At 54.5% G+C, this 15,357-nt stretch overlaps 1 protein-coding gene across 1 annotated transcript in view; it reads left to right on the top strand.

Moving 5' to 3' along the window:
• LDLR (low density lipoprotein receptor) overlaps positions 1-13,511 on the top strand; it is a 34,186-nt gene extending 20,675 nt beyond the window's left edge. The window contains exons 9-18 of the mRNA XM_040629302.1: positions 1,483-1,654; positions 1,748-1,975; positions 4,694-4,812; positions 5,111-5,250; positions 6,319-6,460; positions 6,571-6,729; positions 7,413-7,547; positions 9,689-9,766; positions 10,993-11,150; positions 11,706-13,511. Of these exons, the coding sequence (XP_040485236.1) occupies positions 1,483-1,654; positions 1,748-1,975; positions 4,694-4,812; positions 5,111-5,250; positions 6,319-6,460; positions 6,571-6,729; positions 7,413-7,547; positions 9,689-9,766; positions 10,993-11,150; positions 11,706-11,741 (1,367 nt within the window). The 3' untranslated portion in view covers positions 11,742-13,511. The remainder of the gene's footprint in view (positions 1-1,482; positions 1,655-1,747; positions 1,976-4,693; positions 4,813-5,110; positions 5,251-6,318; positions 6,461-6,570; positions 6,730-7,412; positions 7,548-9,688; positions 9,767-10,992; positions 11,151-11,705) is intronic.
• The last annotated feature ends 1,846 nt before the right edge of the window (positions 13,512-15,357 follow it).

Raw genomic sequence — 15,357 nt, 5'->3', positions numbered from 1 at the left:
GGGGGGGGTGGTGGTGGTGGCAGACTGTGTCCTCCAGAGACCTCTGGCAGATGGTGAGCAGCCCTGTCAGGAACTTGCCAGGAGGCTGCCCGTCCGGGTCCTGCCTCCCTGCTGACCCAGATCAATTGGCAGGAGATCCGGTTTGCAGCCCCCAGGCCCCCCAGTGGCTTCAGGGAACAAGAGGTTGAAAGGCTGTGCCTGAAGGCCCCCCCCCCACAACCAGCTGTTCTTATTCACTTAGAGGGACTTATACCCAAAAAGCAAACATTCCCTTAAGAGAGACCAAGCTATAATCAATTGCTCATAAGAAGACCAAACCGCAGGAATCGCGGTTTCTTTTCTACCTAAACTGAAGACGAGCCCCGCAGCCAGGCACTGATTCTCCAAAGCCCCGAAGTGAGGGGATCCCATGTGTTTGAGGAGTCGACCAGTGGGCCAAACTCCCTTTGCTTTGTGTCCGCTCCGCCCTCCGGTGTGATTCCCATGACGGACAAGTTTGCAGAAATATTTTAGATCGTCTTCCGTTTCCTCAAGGGTCTCTTTGAGCCTTGAAGGCTTCTCCCCTGTTGTTGTCCCTTTTGTGGCTGTTCGTTGGCCGCCCTCTGTCACAGCCCCATGCGTTTCCCCGTTCTGGGGAAAACTGGGGACTGAGTTCGTGAAACCCCCCCAGGGTTTGAGGTTTCACTTTGGTTCCAACCTGTTGGGGCCGGTGTCTATACAGACACCCTCCCAGGGGTGCGCGTGGTATCGTGGGAAGGGCTATTCGAGGTCAGTTGTACACACGGTCAGCTTGTTGGTGAATATTGGTGTCGTGGTTACAGCACAGCCCCCAGAGTCGGGGCAGCCTGGGTTTGAATCCCAGCTCTGCCACTTGCCAGCTGGTGTGACCTTGGGCTCGTCACTTCCCCTCTCTGAGCTTCAGGCACCTTGTATATAACGAGAGTTTGACGACAGCTCTGGCCCCATCGGGGTGTGAGGATCAATGAGGGAAAACGGAATATGAAAAGCACTCAGAATTTCCTGCCCTAAGGAGTAGCTCTGTATACCTTAACCGTGAACGTTTCTTCATCTTTATGTTCCACGATGGAAAATGCTGGGGCCCCAGTGTAGGTTTTATTTTTAATGGGGGTTTTACTTCCATTCACGTATGGTGGGGCCAACCCAGCAGGAGACGACCACCACTGAAAAGATCGGTTGTTACAGTTCCCAGGAGGAGGGGGAGCGTGGCAGCCCTGGGGCCCCCTGGGGAAGCACCAGGGTCCCTCAGGAGGCAGAGGGAGAGGGCCGGCCCTGGGAGGGGCTGTCCCTTCGGGCTCTGCAAGGCCCAGGATGTCAGAGCATCAGAACCACACGGTTAATGCGCCAGCGAGGCATTTTCCACCCCATCCTGAGTGTCTCCTCCGGTTTAGCCGGACCCCAGAGGGTGACAAGCAGGAGTCGGGGTCCCTTCTGCTCCCCTGAGCATCCTCCCTGCGTCCCCAGGCAATATCGCCTACCTCTTTTTCACCAACCGCCACGAGGTGCGGAAGATGACCCTGGACCGCAGCGAATACACCAGCCTCATCCCGAACCTGAAGAACGTCGTCGCCCTAGACACGGAGGTGGCCCGCAACAGAATCTACTGGTCTGACCTGTCCCAGAGGAAGATTTACAGGTGAGCCTCGGAGCCGCTCCCAGCCCCCACCCCAGGTGAACTCGGCCCCTCGCACTGACGCTCTCCTCTCCGTCTTCCCCCCTCCCCCGACAGTACCCAAATCGACAGAGCCCCCAGCTTCTCCTCCTATGACACCGTCATCAGCGAGGACCTCCAGGCCCCCGACGGGCTGGCAGTGGACTGGATCCACAGCAACATATACTGGACAGACTCCGTCCTGGGCACTGTCTCTGTGGCGGACACCAAGGGTGTAAAGAGAAAGACGCTCTTCAAGGAGAAAGGCTCCAAGCCGCGTGCCATCGTGGTGGACCCCGTGCATGGGTGGGTACTCAGACGGAACGAACTGCAGAGGTGGGGTTCGAGAACTGGTTAGGACTCAGACTGGGGGAAGGCGTGTGCCTGAGCTGGACTGGTCTCCGTGATCTTGGGGCTGTCCCCAGCCACAGAGGCCCTTGCTGTCAGGAAAGAATAGGACCTAGAAGGGTGGTCCTTCCTCACATGCCCTTGATTGATCCCTCTTGATGTCTGCTAAGATAGAAGTGGACCCTGAAAAGTGCGCTCAGGGTAAGAACCCCAAATCAGGGAGGCGCCTGGGCGGCTCAGTCGGTTAAATGTCTGATTCTTTTTTTTTTTTTTTTTTTAAAGATTTTTTAAATTTATTCAACAGAGATAGAGACAGCCAGTGAGAGAGGGAACACAAGCAGGGGGAGTGGGAGAGGAAGAAGCAGGCTCATAGCGGAGGAGCCTGATGTGGGGCTCGATCCCCTAACGCTGGGATCACGCCCTGAGCCGAAGGCAGATGCTTAACCGCTGTGCCACCCAGGCGCCCCAAATGTCTGATTCTTGATCTCTGCTCAGCTCCTGATCCCAAGGTCGTGAGTTCAAGTCCTGTGTTGAGCTCTGTGCTGGGCATGGAGTCTACTTAAAAAACGAAAACGAAACAATAACAAAAAACAAAGACCAGAAATTAAAATATGGATTTAAATTGGTATTAGAAATTAATAGTTATTTAAGTTCTGATTTAGTATTTTATGGCAGAGAATCCTGTGCCAGGATTGGACTGAAGGAAGGTAAAAAACGCTCAGATCCAAGGGAAGTTTCGGGGAGGATGCCACAGGGAGTAAAGGTCACCACCCCGCCGAGCCCCCGGGCGGGGGTTTGCACGGCCCATGGCTGACTCAGCAGCTCTGGGGCCCGCAGGGACCTGTGTCCCCTGACGGAAGGCATCTCCCCGCCCCGTGTCCCGAACCCATTACACCATATCTGCCCGTGGAATTTCACAATTCTGGACAGGCAGCCTGTCCTGGTGGCAATCATCAGAAGGAAAGGGAACTTTTTTTTTAAGATTTTATCTATTTGAGAGAGAGAGAGATTAAGAGCACAAGAGGAGGGGAGAGGCAGAGGGAGAGGGAGAAGCAGGCTCTCTGCTGTGTGATCCCAGGACCGAGGGATCATGACCTGAGCCCAAGGCAGACGCTTAACCAACCGAGCCACCCAGGTGCCCCAAAAGGGAACTTTTGAGATGAGCATGACTCACATGGGACAGACCCTGAGTTGAAGGTGGGCCTGGGCCCACAAACATTCTCGTTTGGTAGAGGGACACTCGGTTGAATGAATTTAACCCCCCAGCTGCCAAGAAAGAGAGAGGCTCGCAGAAATAACCCCTTAGATACAAATCATGGGTGGGTGTGTGGTGTCTACTGTTGTGTTTCTTTTCCCCCCAGGTAGAGTAGCATAGGATTGCCCTCTTGGACCCTGTTCTCCCCTTGGCTCTGTCATTTGGCATATGGGGCTCATTCCCTGTTGACTGGATGAGCCATGATTTACTTTGTATCCAGCGCTTGGAAATTAAGTTTTCCCCCTGCCTCACACAAAGAGGCTGCAAATACCTTTGAATACCTTCAAAGGCGAGTCACTTGCAATTTCTCTGCAGGATTGTCGATTCTAGATTCCTCATTCTAGAAGTTGGGTTACTAGGTCCGAGGGTACGTGCGTGGAGGGAGCATCAAATTGCCTTTGAAAACCTGCTTTGTGAAACCCGGCCTCCATTAGCGCCCCCGCGCGCCCGTCTCGCTCACGGTCAACAGCAGGTCTTTGCCAGTCGCAGTGGGGAGGGGGGCTTTCAGTGTATTTGTAAGTGGCTGGTTGTGAGTGAGTTTGAGCATCTCTTCAGAGGCTTAAAAGCCATCGGAGACCCACGTCCAAGTGTAGCGAATGCAGATGCGAACAGGTGTTTGCAGCCCCGTGTTCACAGCAGCCGGGGCCCGAAGCAGCCCGAGCGTCCCTCGATGGCTGAAGGGTAAACCGGATGCGGTCTAGCCACGGGCAGAACTGTAGTCAGTCTTATAAAGGAAGGACCTCCTCGCACCTGCTGCGACACGAATGAACCTCGAGGCCATTATCCGGAGCGCAAGCAGCCAGGCACGAAAGGACAAGTGCTGTATGAGCGCCCTTACATGAGGTCCCTAGTGGGGTCCCATTCATGGAGACGGGGAGCCGAGTGGCAGGAGCCAGGGGTCAGGGGAGGCGAATGAGGAGCTGGTGCTTCGTGCGGTCAGAGTTCCAGTCTGGGGTGATGGAAGAGTTCTGGAGATGGATGGTGGTGATGGTTGCATGACAGTGTATGTGTACTTAACGTCACCGAACTGGACACTTAACAGTAGTTAAGATGGTAACTTTTATGTTTTATGTGTTTTACCACAATTAAAAAATTTTTTAAAATCAAAGCAAAAACAAAACTTGCCAAGAAAAGAAAAAAATGTATAAAAGCCTTCAGAAATCACTGTCGAGGGTGCAAATTAAGGGCCTCAGTCCAGACATTGGAATAAAAAAATCTCCTTTTGTTCTCGAAGGTTCTAAAATCCTGCCAGGCCTCACCAGGTTGCATGCGCTAGGGTAGCAGAAGAAACCAGTGCGAGGTCTCTTTGGGAGGATGTCTTAACAATTCCTGGCCTGGCTGCCTCAGCTGGGAGCTGCTCTTTGGGGCAGACGGGAGCCTCCCCGGCTGACGTCCTGCTGTTCTTGCCGCTCGCCCCCCAGCTTCATGTACTGGACGGATTGGGGAACCCCTGCCGAGATCAAGAAGGGGGGTCTGAACGGTGTTGACGTTTACTCGCTCGTCACGGAAGACATCCAGTGGCCCAATGGCATCACCCTGGGTATGTCCTTGGGACCTGGGTCTCTGGGGTCAGGCACTGTCTGGAGGAGAGGAGGGAGTGGCCAGGCTGCACCTGAGGAAGGAGATGCGGCTTCCTGAGTTTTTTGTAACCTGACACTAAACTACACCAGCGTGGGGTTTGGCCTCACACAGGGAGGTGTGCAGTTGGGGCTGCTTTTAGGGGCACCTCTCTGCCAGGTCCTTGGGGGGGGCTCCTTCCTGGGGAGAGTGGAGCGCCCAGGCCCCGGCCCCTCTGGCATCGGCGTGTGATCTCTTCCTTATCCACCTGTGGGTTCTAGATCTTTCTGGTGGCCGCCTCTACTGGGTTGACTCCAAGCTCCACTCCATCTCCAGCATTGATGTCAACGGCGGGAACCGGAAGACCGTTTTGGAGGACAAGAAAAAGCTGGCGCACCCCTTCTCCTTGGCCATCTTCGAGGTGGGGGCCGGGAGCCAGGGCTTGCTCCTTTGGTGCTCGAGGGAACTCACATCTGAGTGCTGGTTACTGAGCGCAACTCACGTGCGAGGCCTAAGTGCTCGTGCTGACGGGTCAACCCACGTGGTCTGGCTCATTCAAGCCAGGACCAACTTAGAGAATGGAAGTTATTTCCATTTTCTTCTCCTCGAAAGAGGTGTTTTTGTTTTTGTTTTTAAGTAAACTCTACCCCCGACACGGGGATCAGACTCACGACTCTGAGATGAAGAGTCACGGGCTCCCCTGGACTGAGCCAGCCTGGCGCCCCTCTCACCCTAAGAGTCTTAAAGCAGCGGTTCTCACTTAGAGGCCATCCTGAGGCCCAGGGGACATTTGGTACTTTCTGGAGACTTTCTGGTTGTTGTATTTGGTACCTCGTGGGTAGAGGTCTAGGAGGCTGCTAACCGCCCTACAGAGAGGAAAGGGGGCCAACCGCAGTTGGGAAAGGGGGAAACATTGTTACATTCGTGCACCCTCGTTCAGACAGCGTGAGTCACAGCAGCCAAGAGATGGAAGCAACCGTCAGAGATGAAGGGCTAAACAAAATGTGTATCTATACAGCGGAATGCGATTCAGGAAACAGGGAGGAACTTCTAACACACACAACATGGAGGAAGCTGGAGGGAACTAAGCCAGACACAGGAGGATGAATCCTCTCTGATCCCACTTCTGTGAGGTCCCTGGAGGAGCACGGTCCACAGAGACAGGAAGTAGATGGTGGGAGTCAGGGGCTGGGACAGGAGTCAGTGTTTCCTGGAGACAGAGTCTCAGTTTGGGGAGATGGAAAGTTCTGGACATGGATGGTGGTGATGGTTGCACACCAACGTGAATGTACCTAATGCCACAGAAAACACTTAAAAAGGATTAAGATGGTCGAATTTAGATCATGTATATTTTACAAAATTAAAAATTTTTTTAAAAAGAAAGGAAAGAAATGAGGCTCGTACCACGCAGTACTGCTTCCTCCCAGAAATTCTTATGTCCTGTGCCCTCGATTAATGGCATCTGCTATCTTCTTTAATGCCCACATAGGATAAAATATTTTGGACAGACATCATCAACGAAGCCATTTTCAGTGCCAACCGTCTCACAGGCTCAGACATTAATTTGGTGGCAGAAAACCTGTTGTCTCCAGAGGACATTGTCCTTTTTCACAACCTCACACAGCCAAGAGGTAAAGATGGGGCGACCACCTCCCCCCTCCACTTCCCTGCTGGTGTTCTGGAATTTTCTAGAATTTTCTATCCTGGTTCTTCCCCTAACTCCCTGCCTCTTCCACCTCAGGGGTGAACTGGTGTGAGAGGACCGCCCTCCGCAACGGTGGCTGCCAGTACCTGTGTCTCCCGGCCCCACAGATCAACCCCCACTCGCCCAAGTTCACCTGTGCCTGCCCTGATGGCATGCTGCTGGCCAAGGACATGAGGAGCTGCCTCACAGGTAGAGGTAAGCAGCCTGCTTGGGTGAGCGTCCCTCTTCTGCCACCCTTGTGGCTTAGTCCTGCAACTTGACCTTGCCGATCTCTTTGCTCATCTGTCCAGTGGGAGACTGAGGCTCCTGGGGGCCATTGTAGGGGTAACCGTAGTTTGCCTTTGTCATGCGGGACACATGAGCTCTGTGCCAGGCATTTAGACACACGCTGTTCACCTTTGATGTCTGGTTTACTCTCTCCTGGCCCCCTTGCGAGGTGACTGATTTTAGACATGGGCATCGAGTGAGGAGATGACCCCCTGTTCAACTTTTCTCATCCTCAGAGAAAGTCTTGGTTTGGGGCCAGTGTGTCTGTAATACTTGTGAATCTCCCTTTCGAACTACAACAAATAATAACATAGACATTCGTGTGTTTCAGTTGTTTTCAGGTTTTTTTTTTTTTTAAGGCTTTATTTATTTATTAGAGAGCACAATTAGAGAGGCAGAGGGAGAGGGAGAAGCAGACTCCCCACTGAGCAGGGAGCCCAACGCAGGGCTCGATCCCACGACCCTGGGATCCTGCCCTGAGCTGAAGGCAGACGCTTAGCCGACTGAGCCACACAGGCGCCTGTTTTCAGTTATGTCTTTTTGGTCAACGGCATGTACCACTTACCATTGTCACAAGCAGCAGGGCCCTCAGGAAATGTTTCTTCTTTCAGGGGCGGAACCTGGAACGACCACCCGGGGTACCTCCACGGTCACAGTCAGGCCGACGGTCCGCTCCACAGCCAGCCCGTGGCCCGCGGCCAGCCCTGAGTTCACCACGGCAGAGACGGTGACGATGTCCCAGCACGGTAAAAGCGGGGACCGCCCTGGCCCCTGGTTTATAGCTCAAGCATCCAGACAGGCCCTTCAGAGGCCAAGAGGATCTTGGGGCAGGGATAGAGTGGGTTTAGGCTTTGCCCCTGCACTCCTGACGTGGCCTGTGCATCCCAGAAGCCTCTGTTTCCTGATCTATAAAATGGGACTGATAACAGCGCCTGCCCACCTCCTGGTGGCGGGGGGATTGCGTGGGCCCCGGCGTGTGGAGCGCTGGAGTGCGTGGCGGAGGCTTATCCCAGAGTCGTCCCGAGCCGAGGCCGGGGAGCCTGAAATGTTATGAAGGCCCATTCGATGACCTGCTTTCAGGTGTCTGCCCAGCAGGGCAAGGGCTGGGGTGAGGCGGGTGAGGTGCTGTTCAGGGCAGCATCGGAGGGGGCACCAAAAACCCAGGGCTTACATCCTATTTTACTGCGTAATTTTTTTCAAATAATTCACCAAATTATGGGCCGTGGGCCGAACACCTGGTCGTGTAAATATAGTTTGTTCAGAGCCAGGTCCCAGAGAGGCAGGGTCAGGCAAGTGCGGAGACAGAGCCTGTCTTCCTAAAAGTCTGACACTTTGTTATCATGAGGTATCGGCCTTCATGTTTATTTCTTTAAAAAATAACACATCGAAATATTACTCAGTTACTAAGGTTTTTTTGGCAAGGGGGTGTGGGGACAGACTTTTAAGTTTTGTGCTAGCGGTGAGTGCCTGCCTCTCCTCAGCCCCGCCTGGGCTCCAGAAGTTCAGAGCTGGGTATCCAGAAGGTGGCCTGGGCTCCGGAAGGTCAGAGCGGGGCTCTCCGTGAATTCATGGGAGACCCGCCATTCATCTCTTTGCCCACCAGAGGGCGCTAGCCCTGGAATTTGAGCGGCCAGAAAAATGGAGCTCATAGATTTTTCTAGCCAGAAAAAAAAGGCGGGGGGGGGGGGCACATCAGCAAGTTTCAGACATTTTTTGCCCCTCAGAGTAACTGAAGCTTATGTCCAACCATAAATAAGGTAAAGCAGGAATTGCTGTGGTTGAGGGAGGCTAGGAAACCTTTTTGCTGCAGGGGGTGCGGGGGGAGCCACTGCTTGAAAACCCATTTCCCAGACGGGCCCACCCAGGGCTTCTCACTTTGGGCAAAGGAGCCCTTCTAAGGGAAAAATTTCTCAAGGACCTTGCTGCTGCCTTGAGTTTTTTTTGTTAAGAAGTTTTCTTAAATATGTGCAAATGTAAAAAAGTCAGTATAAACTCTCTACACACACAACAGCCAGTAGAATTCAAACCCAGGCGGGTTTGAATATAACTGATGTCCGTCACTGCTCACCTGCGTCCCGTGGCCCAGGTGTGGCTCCTCAGTCCCCCTGGCCTGTCTGCCTGTTTGGAGGACTTGAAACTTTGGTTTGCATGGGGCCCTCACAGGGCGCAGGTGCACACGTGTGCTTAGGTAATGAGGTCTCCCCAGTATTGATGAACTGTGGACTGACACAGGACTGTGGCGCTTTGGTGCAGTCCACGCCGGCCCTGGAATCGCTGAACGTTACGGAGTCGGGGGGCTGCCGACCCGCCCAGACCTGTCTCGTTTCCATCAAATGCAGAACCAGGATGAGAAACTCCACCAGTGACCTCACCAGCTGCTGGGAATGTACCTGCAGGCTTTTGTCTCAAAGACGGGGGGCCTCTTCCCCAGAGCCTCATAACACTTGGCTAAGCAGCTCTCTTAAATCTGCTCCGAGTCCCATGACCCTGACTGCTAATGAATAAGGCCCCAGCGTAATGCCTCTCAAACCTGGGAGATGCTCCAAGTTCCTTTGAACCTTTTTTTTTTTTTAAGATTTATTTATTAGAGTGTGTGTGTGCAAGCAGGGGGAGGGGCAAGGGGAGAGGGAGAGAATCCCAAGCAGACTCCATGCTGAGCATGCAGCCCGACACGGGGCTTGATCTCATGATCCTGAGATCAGGACCTGAGCCGAAATCAAGCGTCCTAGCGCTTAACCGACTGCGCCATCCGGGCTCCCCTCCCTTGAACCTTTAAGGGCACTAGGAGGCGTCAGGCGTTTCCGTGTGTGGCGTTGTCATACACCTGCCATGTTTCCCTGGCCCTCCCCGTGGATCTGAGCCTTGCTTTGTCCTTTTGCCTGTGCAGCCCTGGGCGATGCTGCCAGCAGAGGAGACGAGGAGAAGCCGAGGAGCGTGGGGGCTCTGTACGTCATCCTGCCCATTGGTAAGCCTGCCGGCCAGGCCCACCCCAACCCCGGCTTCCTGCAGGATGACCGCCTTGCCCCACGAGCTGGGCCGGTCTGCCTTTTCTTCCAGGCTTGGGGCGGCCCCCTTTCTGGCTTCATTCACTCAACCAATACAGTTGAGTGCCTGCTGTGTGCCAAGGCCGCTTGTGGGCCCTGGGGCCGCAGCTGGACGAGGCCGAAGCCTCCCACCCGCTCCGAGCGAGCGCTGGTGCTCAGCTGGGGCAGGGGGCGCGTCCCTGTGTGCAGGGACAGGAGCTGCAGGGAAGACCTCACGCCGCCTGAGGGACGCCTCCTGGCGAACCTCTCTCTTGCAGGGGGAGTTCGGGGAGTTCTGCCTCCCCCCCGCCGCCTCACCCCTGTTAATCATAGCATCACACCTGTTTTTCCTTTTCTGAGCAAATCCTTTGGAGGTGTCCCTCAACACCCAGCCCGCTCTCGGAGACCACGTTAGTGCCTTACAGTCGCCTGGCTGTGAGTGGACCGACATGGCAGTGGGGCGCTCGTCTCCCCGCCAGGTGCCCAAAGGTGGCACCCCCCCCAGGTTTTCTCAATGGAGCCTGAGTCTCTCCCACCCTCTGAGCCCTCGCCAGAATTTTTTTTTTAATTTATTTTTGAAGATTGATTTGACAGCAAGAGAGAGAGAAGGAGCAGGGGGAGGGGCAGAGGGAGAAGCGGTCTCCCTGCTGAGCAGGGAGCCCGATTTGGGGAGTCCCCAAGTCCCGGGATCATGACCTGAGCCCAAGGCAGACGTTTTAACTGACTGAGCCACCCAGGCACCCCCTTGGCCAGAATTTTTTACAAATCTGGGCTGGGTGGGCCCTTGGCTGTCCCCCGGATCGAGGAGGGTCTGGGAACGCCACCCCAGGGCCACTAGAAACGAGGCGAAGAGCACCCGGACAGAGGAAAAGAGCGTTGGCCCCGCCGATAGAGAGGGCAGGCCCCGCATGTGGTGACTCAGAGGAAGCCTGGACGCGTCAACCCCAGTGGGGTGTTTCTGGGGCAAGGGGGTCGCCGTGGGCTTCGAGTTAGAGACTTGTTATGCACTTAGGTAGGTTTTCTCCCCCAGTGGACAAGTATGGCTTCGAATTCAGAACAAAAAAACCCTGTATAGGTCAAAAGGCCAGGAGTCTGCGGGCCGTGTCACCCGGGGGGCTGAGCTGGGCGGCCGGCAGGGCGGCCTCCTGACCGGCCATGTCCCCCGCAGTACTGCTCATCCTGCTGTGTTTCGGGACCTTCCTCCTCTGGAAGAACTGGCGGCTCAAGAGCATCAACAGCATCAACTTCGACAACCCCGTGTACCAGAAGACCACGGAGGACGAGGTCCACATCTGCTACAGCCAGGACGGCTACACCTACCCTTCGGTGAGAGCCCCGGCCCGCCCAGGACGCGGGGACCCTCCGGAGCCCTTTTCGGGGCGGGTGGGGGGGGGCAGCATCAAGAAAAGAGGAAAAAAAAAAAAAAAAAGCCAGTGGGGGCTGGGAGGGGGGAGGGAGAGCTTAGATGAGGAGGCTGGAGCAGGCTTGCCTAGGCCCGGAGGCTGGTGTGGCTGCAGCTGAAAATTGGGGTGTCGAGGGAGGAGCCAAGGGAAGGGAAGGGACCAGGCCCCTGGAGCAGGGCCTGGGTGCCTCCGGGAGGACCGTGGCTGTGCTCTAACAAGATGGGAGCCCTGCAGAGGGTTCTGGGCTTGGCCTGACTTGGGGCTCACGGGCGCCCTCTGGTGGCTGTCAGGGGAAAGACTGGGGCCAAGGTCGGGAGCCCCAAGAGCAGCAGGGCGGAGGCTGCTGTGTGGGTCCAGGCCAGTGATGGGGGGGCCGGCCCCCCGGGTGGGCCAGGAGGGAGGGAGGTGTGGGTGGCCACTGGCCATGTTTACGGAGCGTTGGACTGATCGCTTCCGGCGTTTATCTTGCTGTTGACAGAGACAGATGGTCAGCCTGGAGGATGATGTGGCGTGAGCTGCCGCCTCAAGTCCTGTCCTTCCCCCGAACCTGCTGCCAGTCACGGGCAGGAAGAACACTTTCTCCCCGGACCCTTGACCTGCCCCAAACCCTTCCTGAGACCTTGACGCCCTCCCGTCTCATGCAAAGATCAGAAGTGAACCCAAAGCACCGCTGGCGGCCGCAGCCTCAGCACCGGCAGCCGCTTGGCCTGTCCTGCCAGAGCTTTGTTCTATATATTTATTCGTCTGGGAGGCAGAACGGGCTTCTAACGGCGCACACGCAACGGGTTTGGGTTGGGATTTTTTTTTTTTTTCTTTCTTCCTCTATGAACAGTGGAGAAGAGAAGGCCGAATGAGCTGGGGAGGGTGCATTTCTGCCCTCTCCAGGGACTGCTCCCTTCTCCCCACCTTGCGGGGCTGCCAGAGGGACACAGGAGTGAAGGCAAGGGGCTTGGAACTCGAGAGAGCAGGCCCTACCCACAAGGTCCTGGGTAGCTGCTCTACCCCCACCTCCTAGCCTGAGCCCCCAAACTCAGGAGTAAACGTACTCCCCTCTCCCTTGCCGGACAGCCAGAGTTCGCTTTTGCTTTGCTACCCCTCGGATCTGGATCAAACTCACGTTTTCCAAGCGAGGTCTGTACCCTCTCTTGATGCCAGCACCGGCATCGATCTTGACCTGGCCGAATCCAGCATCCCGGGGGTGGGGCCAAGGGAGCCCCATTCATTCACCAAAACCTCCACCATTCCCAGGGTAAGCCTGAGCCACCGGTTGCCCTTAATATTTATTAAGTGCCTGAGATACCCACTTAGCTGATGCGTGAAGACAGCGGCCTCCAGCCTCTAAGAGCATCCTGTGGTCTGGGTGTGGTGGGCTGGACCCCAGCCCCCGTGCCCGCCCCAGCCCTCTCCGGGTACCCGTGCACTTTTTTTTTTTTTTAGTTCAGGGCTATATCTCGTGTAAAGTTGACATTACTGTTTTGCACTGGTTTCTGTTCCGGTTGGGATGGGCTCCCGGGTGGGCCAGGGCCCGCGTGGATGAATGTGAGATCTCGGGGCCTCTTCCCCCACCAGGTGCCTCAAGGCCGCCGTCATGACTATCCCACTAGTGTTTCCGCTTCTATGCAGATGCCCCTAAGCCATTAATTTCCCCAGCAAGGTAGCTGTCGTTGACGGGTGTCCCCTGAAAATGTGCATGGCATTTTAGCCCTGTAAGACCTCCCCTGGGCTTGGTCATTTTATGGGACTTCTTAAACAAAACCGTCTTTCCGATAATATCATCCATGTCACATTTACGACCAAAGAGAGAAGAGGCAGCCCCCTGTGGCTTCCTGCCTGACGTCCAGGGCCTGCCCGTTGCTCACTGCATGACCACCCAACACTGTGCCTACCCCGTAGGAAACTGTGAAAGCGTGTAAATAATCCCCTGTACAGATCATGGGGTGGGGGGGGGCTTTTTTGTTATGTTTGCACTTTGTATATTTGTTAAACATTTATCACATATATATGAAACAAAGATCTATTTATTTTTGCAAACCCTGGTTGCTGCACTGCTGACCCCCTCCGGGGGCTCTGCCTTGGGGGAAGGCGTCTCTGAGACGCCTCTTCTTTTTGTACAAAGATTTGCGCAAAGCCCTTCAGGAGAATCGTGTCTGTGTTGTATATATGGTGTGTTGCTTGGGGGGGATGGGTATCGCTTTTTAAACCACTGTATAGAATGTTTTTATACCCTGAGTGTCTTACTGTGATCGATTAAATTTCTTAAATGAACCGCTTGGCGAAACCTGGACTGTTTTCTTCCTGTGGTTTGTGGGCTCCTCCGTCTGTGTGTGGGTGGGACATCCCAGGCGATGGATCTGGGAAAGGGGAACATTCCCCCAGAGCTCGGGACCCCTGAATTGGGGTTTTGCTAAATCTGCAGGCTCATTCACAGAACGAACGTCAGCTGGGCACCTGTGTTGTATGCCGGGTCTCGGTCTAGGCATGTGGGACACTGCAGTGAATAAAAGAAGTAAGTGTCTACCCCCAAAGAGCTGACATTTTAGAAGGGGAAATAGATACAATGACTATATTTTAGAAGAATATTAGAGAAGAATTTTAAACAGGGTAATGGGACCGAGAAGTGACTGGCAGGGAGAGGACTGCTTTCAGGAGGGCTCAGGGAAGGATTCTCTAAGGAGGTGACATTGGAGCTGAATCCAGAAGCATAAACTGGGGGAAGAGTGGCTGGGGCAGAGACCTTCCCACCTGGTTCAATCAACACATGATTTCTGAAGGAAGCTTCCCTTCAAACCCTTTGGGCTCCTGGAGTGGTTGATGTGAGGTTTTCTTAAAGGAAGAGACAAAGGATAAACACCTATGAAATTAATTGCTAAGATATAAAACAACGAGAGATTTAACAACACAAATCCAAATAACCATGAGTTCTGGCAAATTCTCAAGTTCCGTAGTGGCAATATTGGGCTACGTTCGTCCCCATTCTTTTGTGCACCCCGGCTTTACTGGAGTCTGGACCTGTAGGCAATTGAGACCCCCTTCCTTGAGCCCGGCAAATCAAACCACAAGTAGTCTAGGCGGCTCTGTTGGGGTGTGGCCAAGAACGCAGCAGTTCAGCAGACTGAACTTAATATGGGGAACTACGTGTAAAAAGATCAAATGGGCAAACCGTAATGACACACCACCTCGCACTCTAGGATTCCACTCTAGGTCCCTAGAGAAGTCAAATTCTTAGGGAAAGGAGATGATGGGCGCCAGGGCTGGGGGAGGGGGGTGGGGAGATAGCGTCCTGTGGGGACAGAGATTCAATTTGAGAAGACGAGAAAGTTCTGGAGATGACGGCGATGGCTGCACAACCATGTTATTGTATTTATGCCCCTGAATTAGACGCTTAAATATGGTTAAGATGGTAAATTTGATGTTATGTATATTGGAACACAATTTAATACTAACTGGTAATGTTTTTAAAGACCAAATCGGGGAACAATGAGGCAGCCAGAAATAAGCAACAGTGTAGGGTAGGGCTGATGTTCCTGGAACCCAGGAAGGAGCTGGTGGGAGCCTCCCTTGGAGACACTGTGTACAGCAGAAAAAAGGGAGAGTCAGCTTCTCCCCTCCTCCTGGTGCCCTCTCCCACCAGCGGCCCCCGTTGACTGAACACAACAGGACCTGGGGAATGGGGTCCCCTGCCTTACAGGGCAAAGGGAGGGAGAGCAGGAACAGGTTAGGAGGGGGCGACTCAGACAGTAGGGTGGGAAGGAGCACAACCTGGGCCAGGCCACCTAGGTTGAGATGGGTGACCTCGGGCCCACGAGAGCCTCAGTTTCCCCAACTGAACCTGGGGCCAGTGCTAATTCCCACTCCCAGGCTCAGAGCGTGTCGGAGGCTCTGCGCATGCCTGGAGAGGGACACCAGGAGCTGAGGGCCTGTTATCTTTTCTGTGTCCACAGGGTGGCACTTCCTTCCTTCCTTCCGCCTTTTGTCTTGGGAAGGTTCCAAAATGCCTCTGGGGGTGAAAACTGAACAGCCTGCACAGGAAGCGTCCAGGGCCCGCACGTGGGCGCTCGATAATTGTGTGATTGACTGATGCCATGCTCAGCCGCGTGGCAAACAGGGCAAATGAGCGTAAATGGCTTGGC

The sequence above is a fragment of the Ursus maritimus genome, unplaced genomic scaffold (genome assembly GCF_017311325.1).
Source record: "Ursus maritimus isolate PB19 unplaced genomic scaffold, ASM1731132v1 scaffold_14, whole genome shotgun sequence".
NCBI classification, from domain to species: domain Eukaryota; kingdom Metazoa; phylum Chordata; class Mammalia; order Carnivora; family Ursidae; genus Ursus; species Ursus maritimus.
This window is presented reverse-complemented; position numbering and strand designations above follow the sequence as displayed.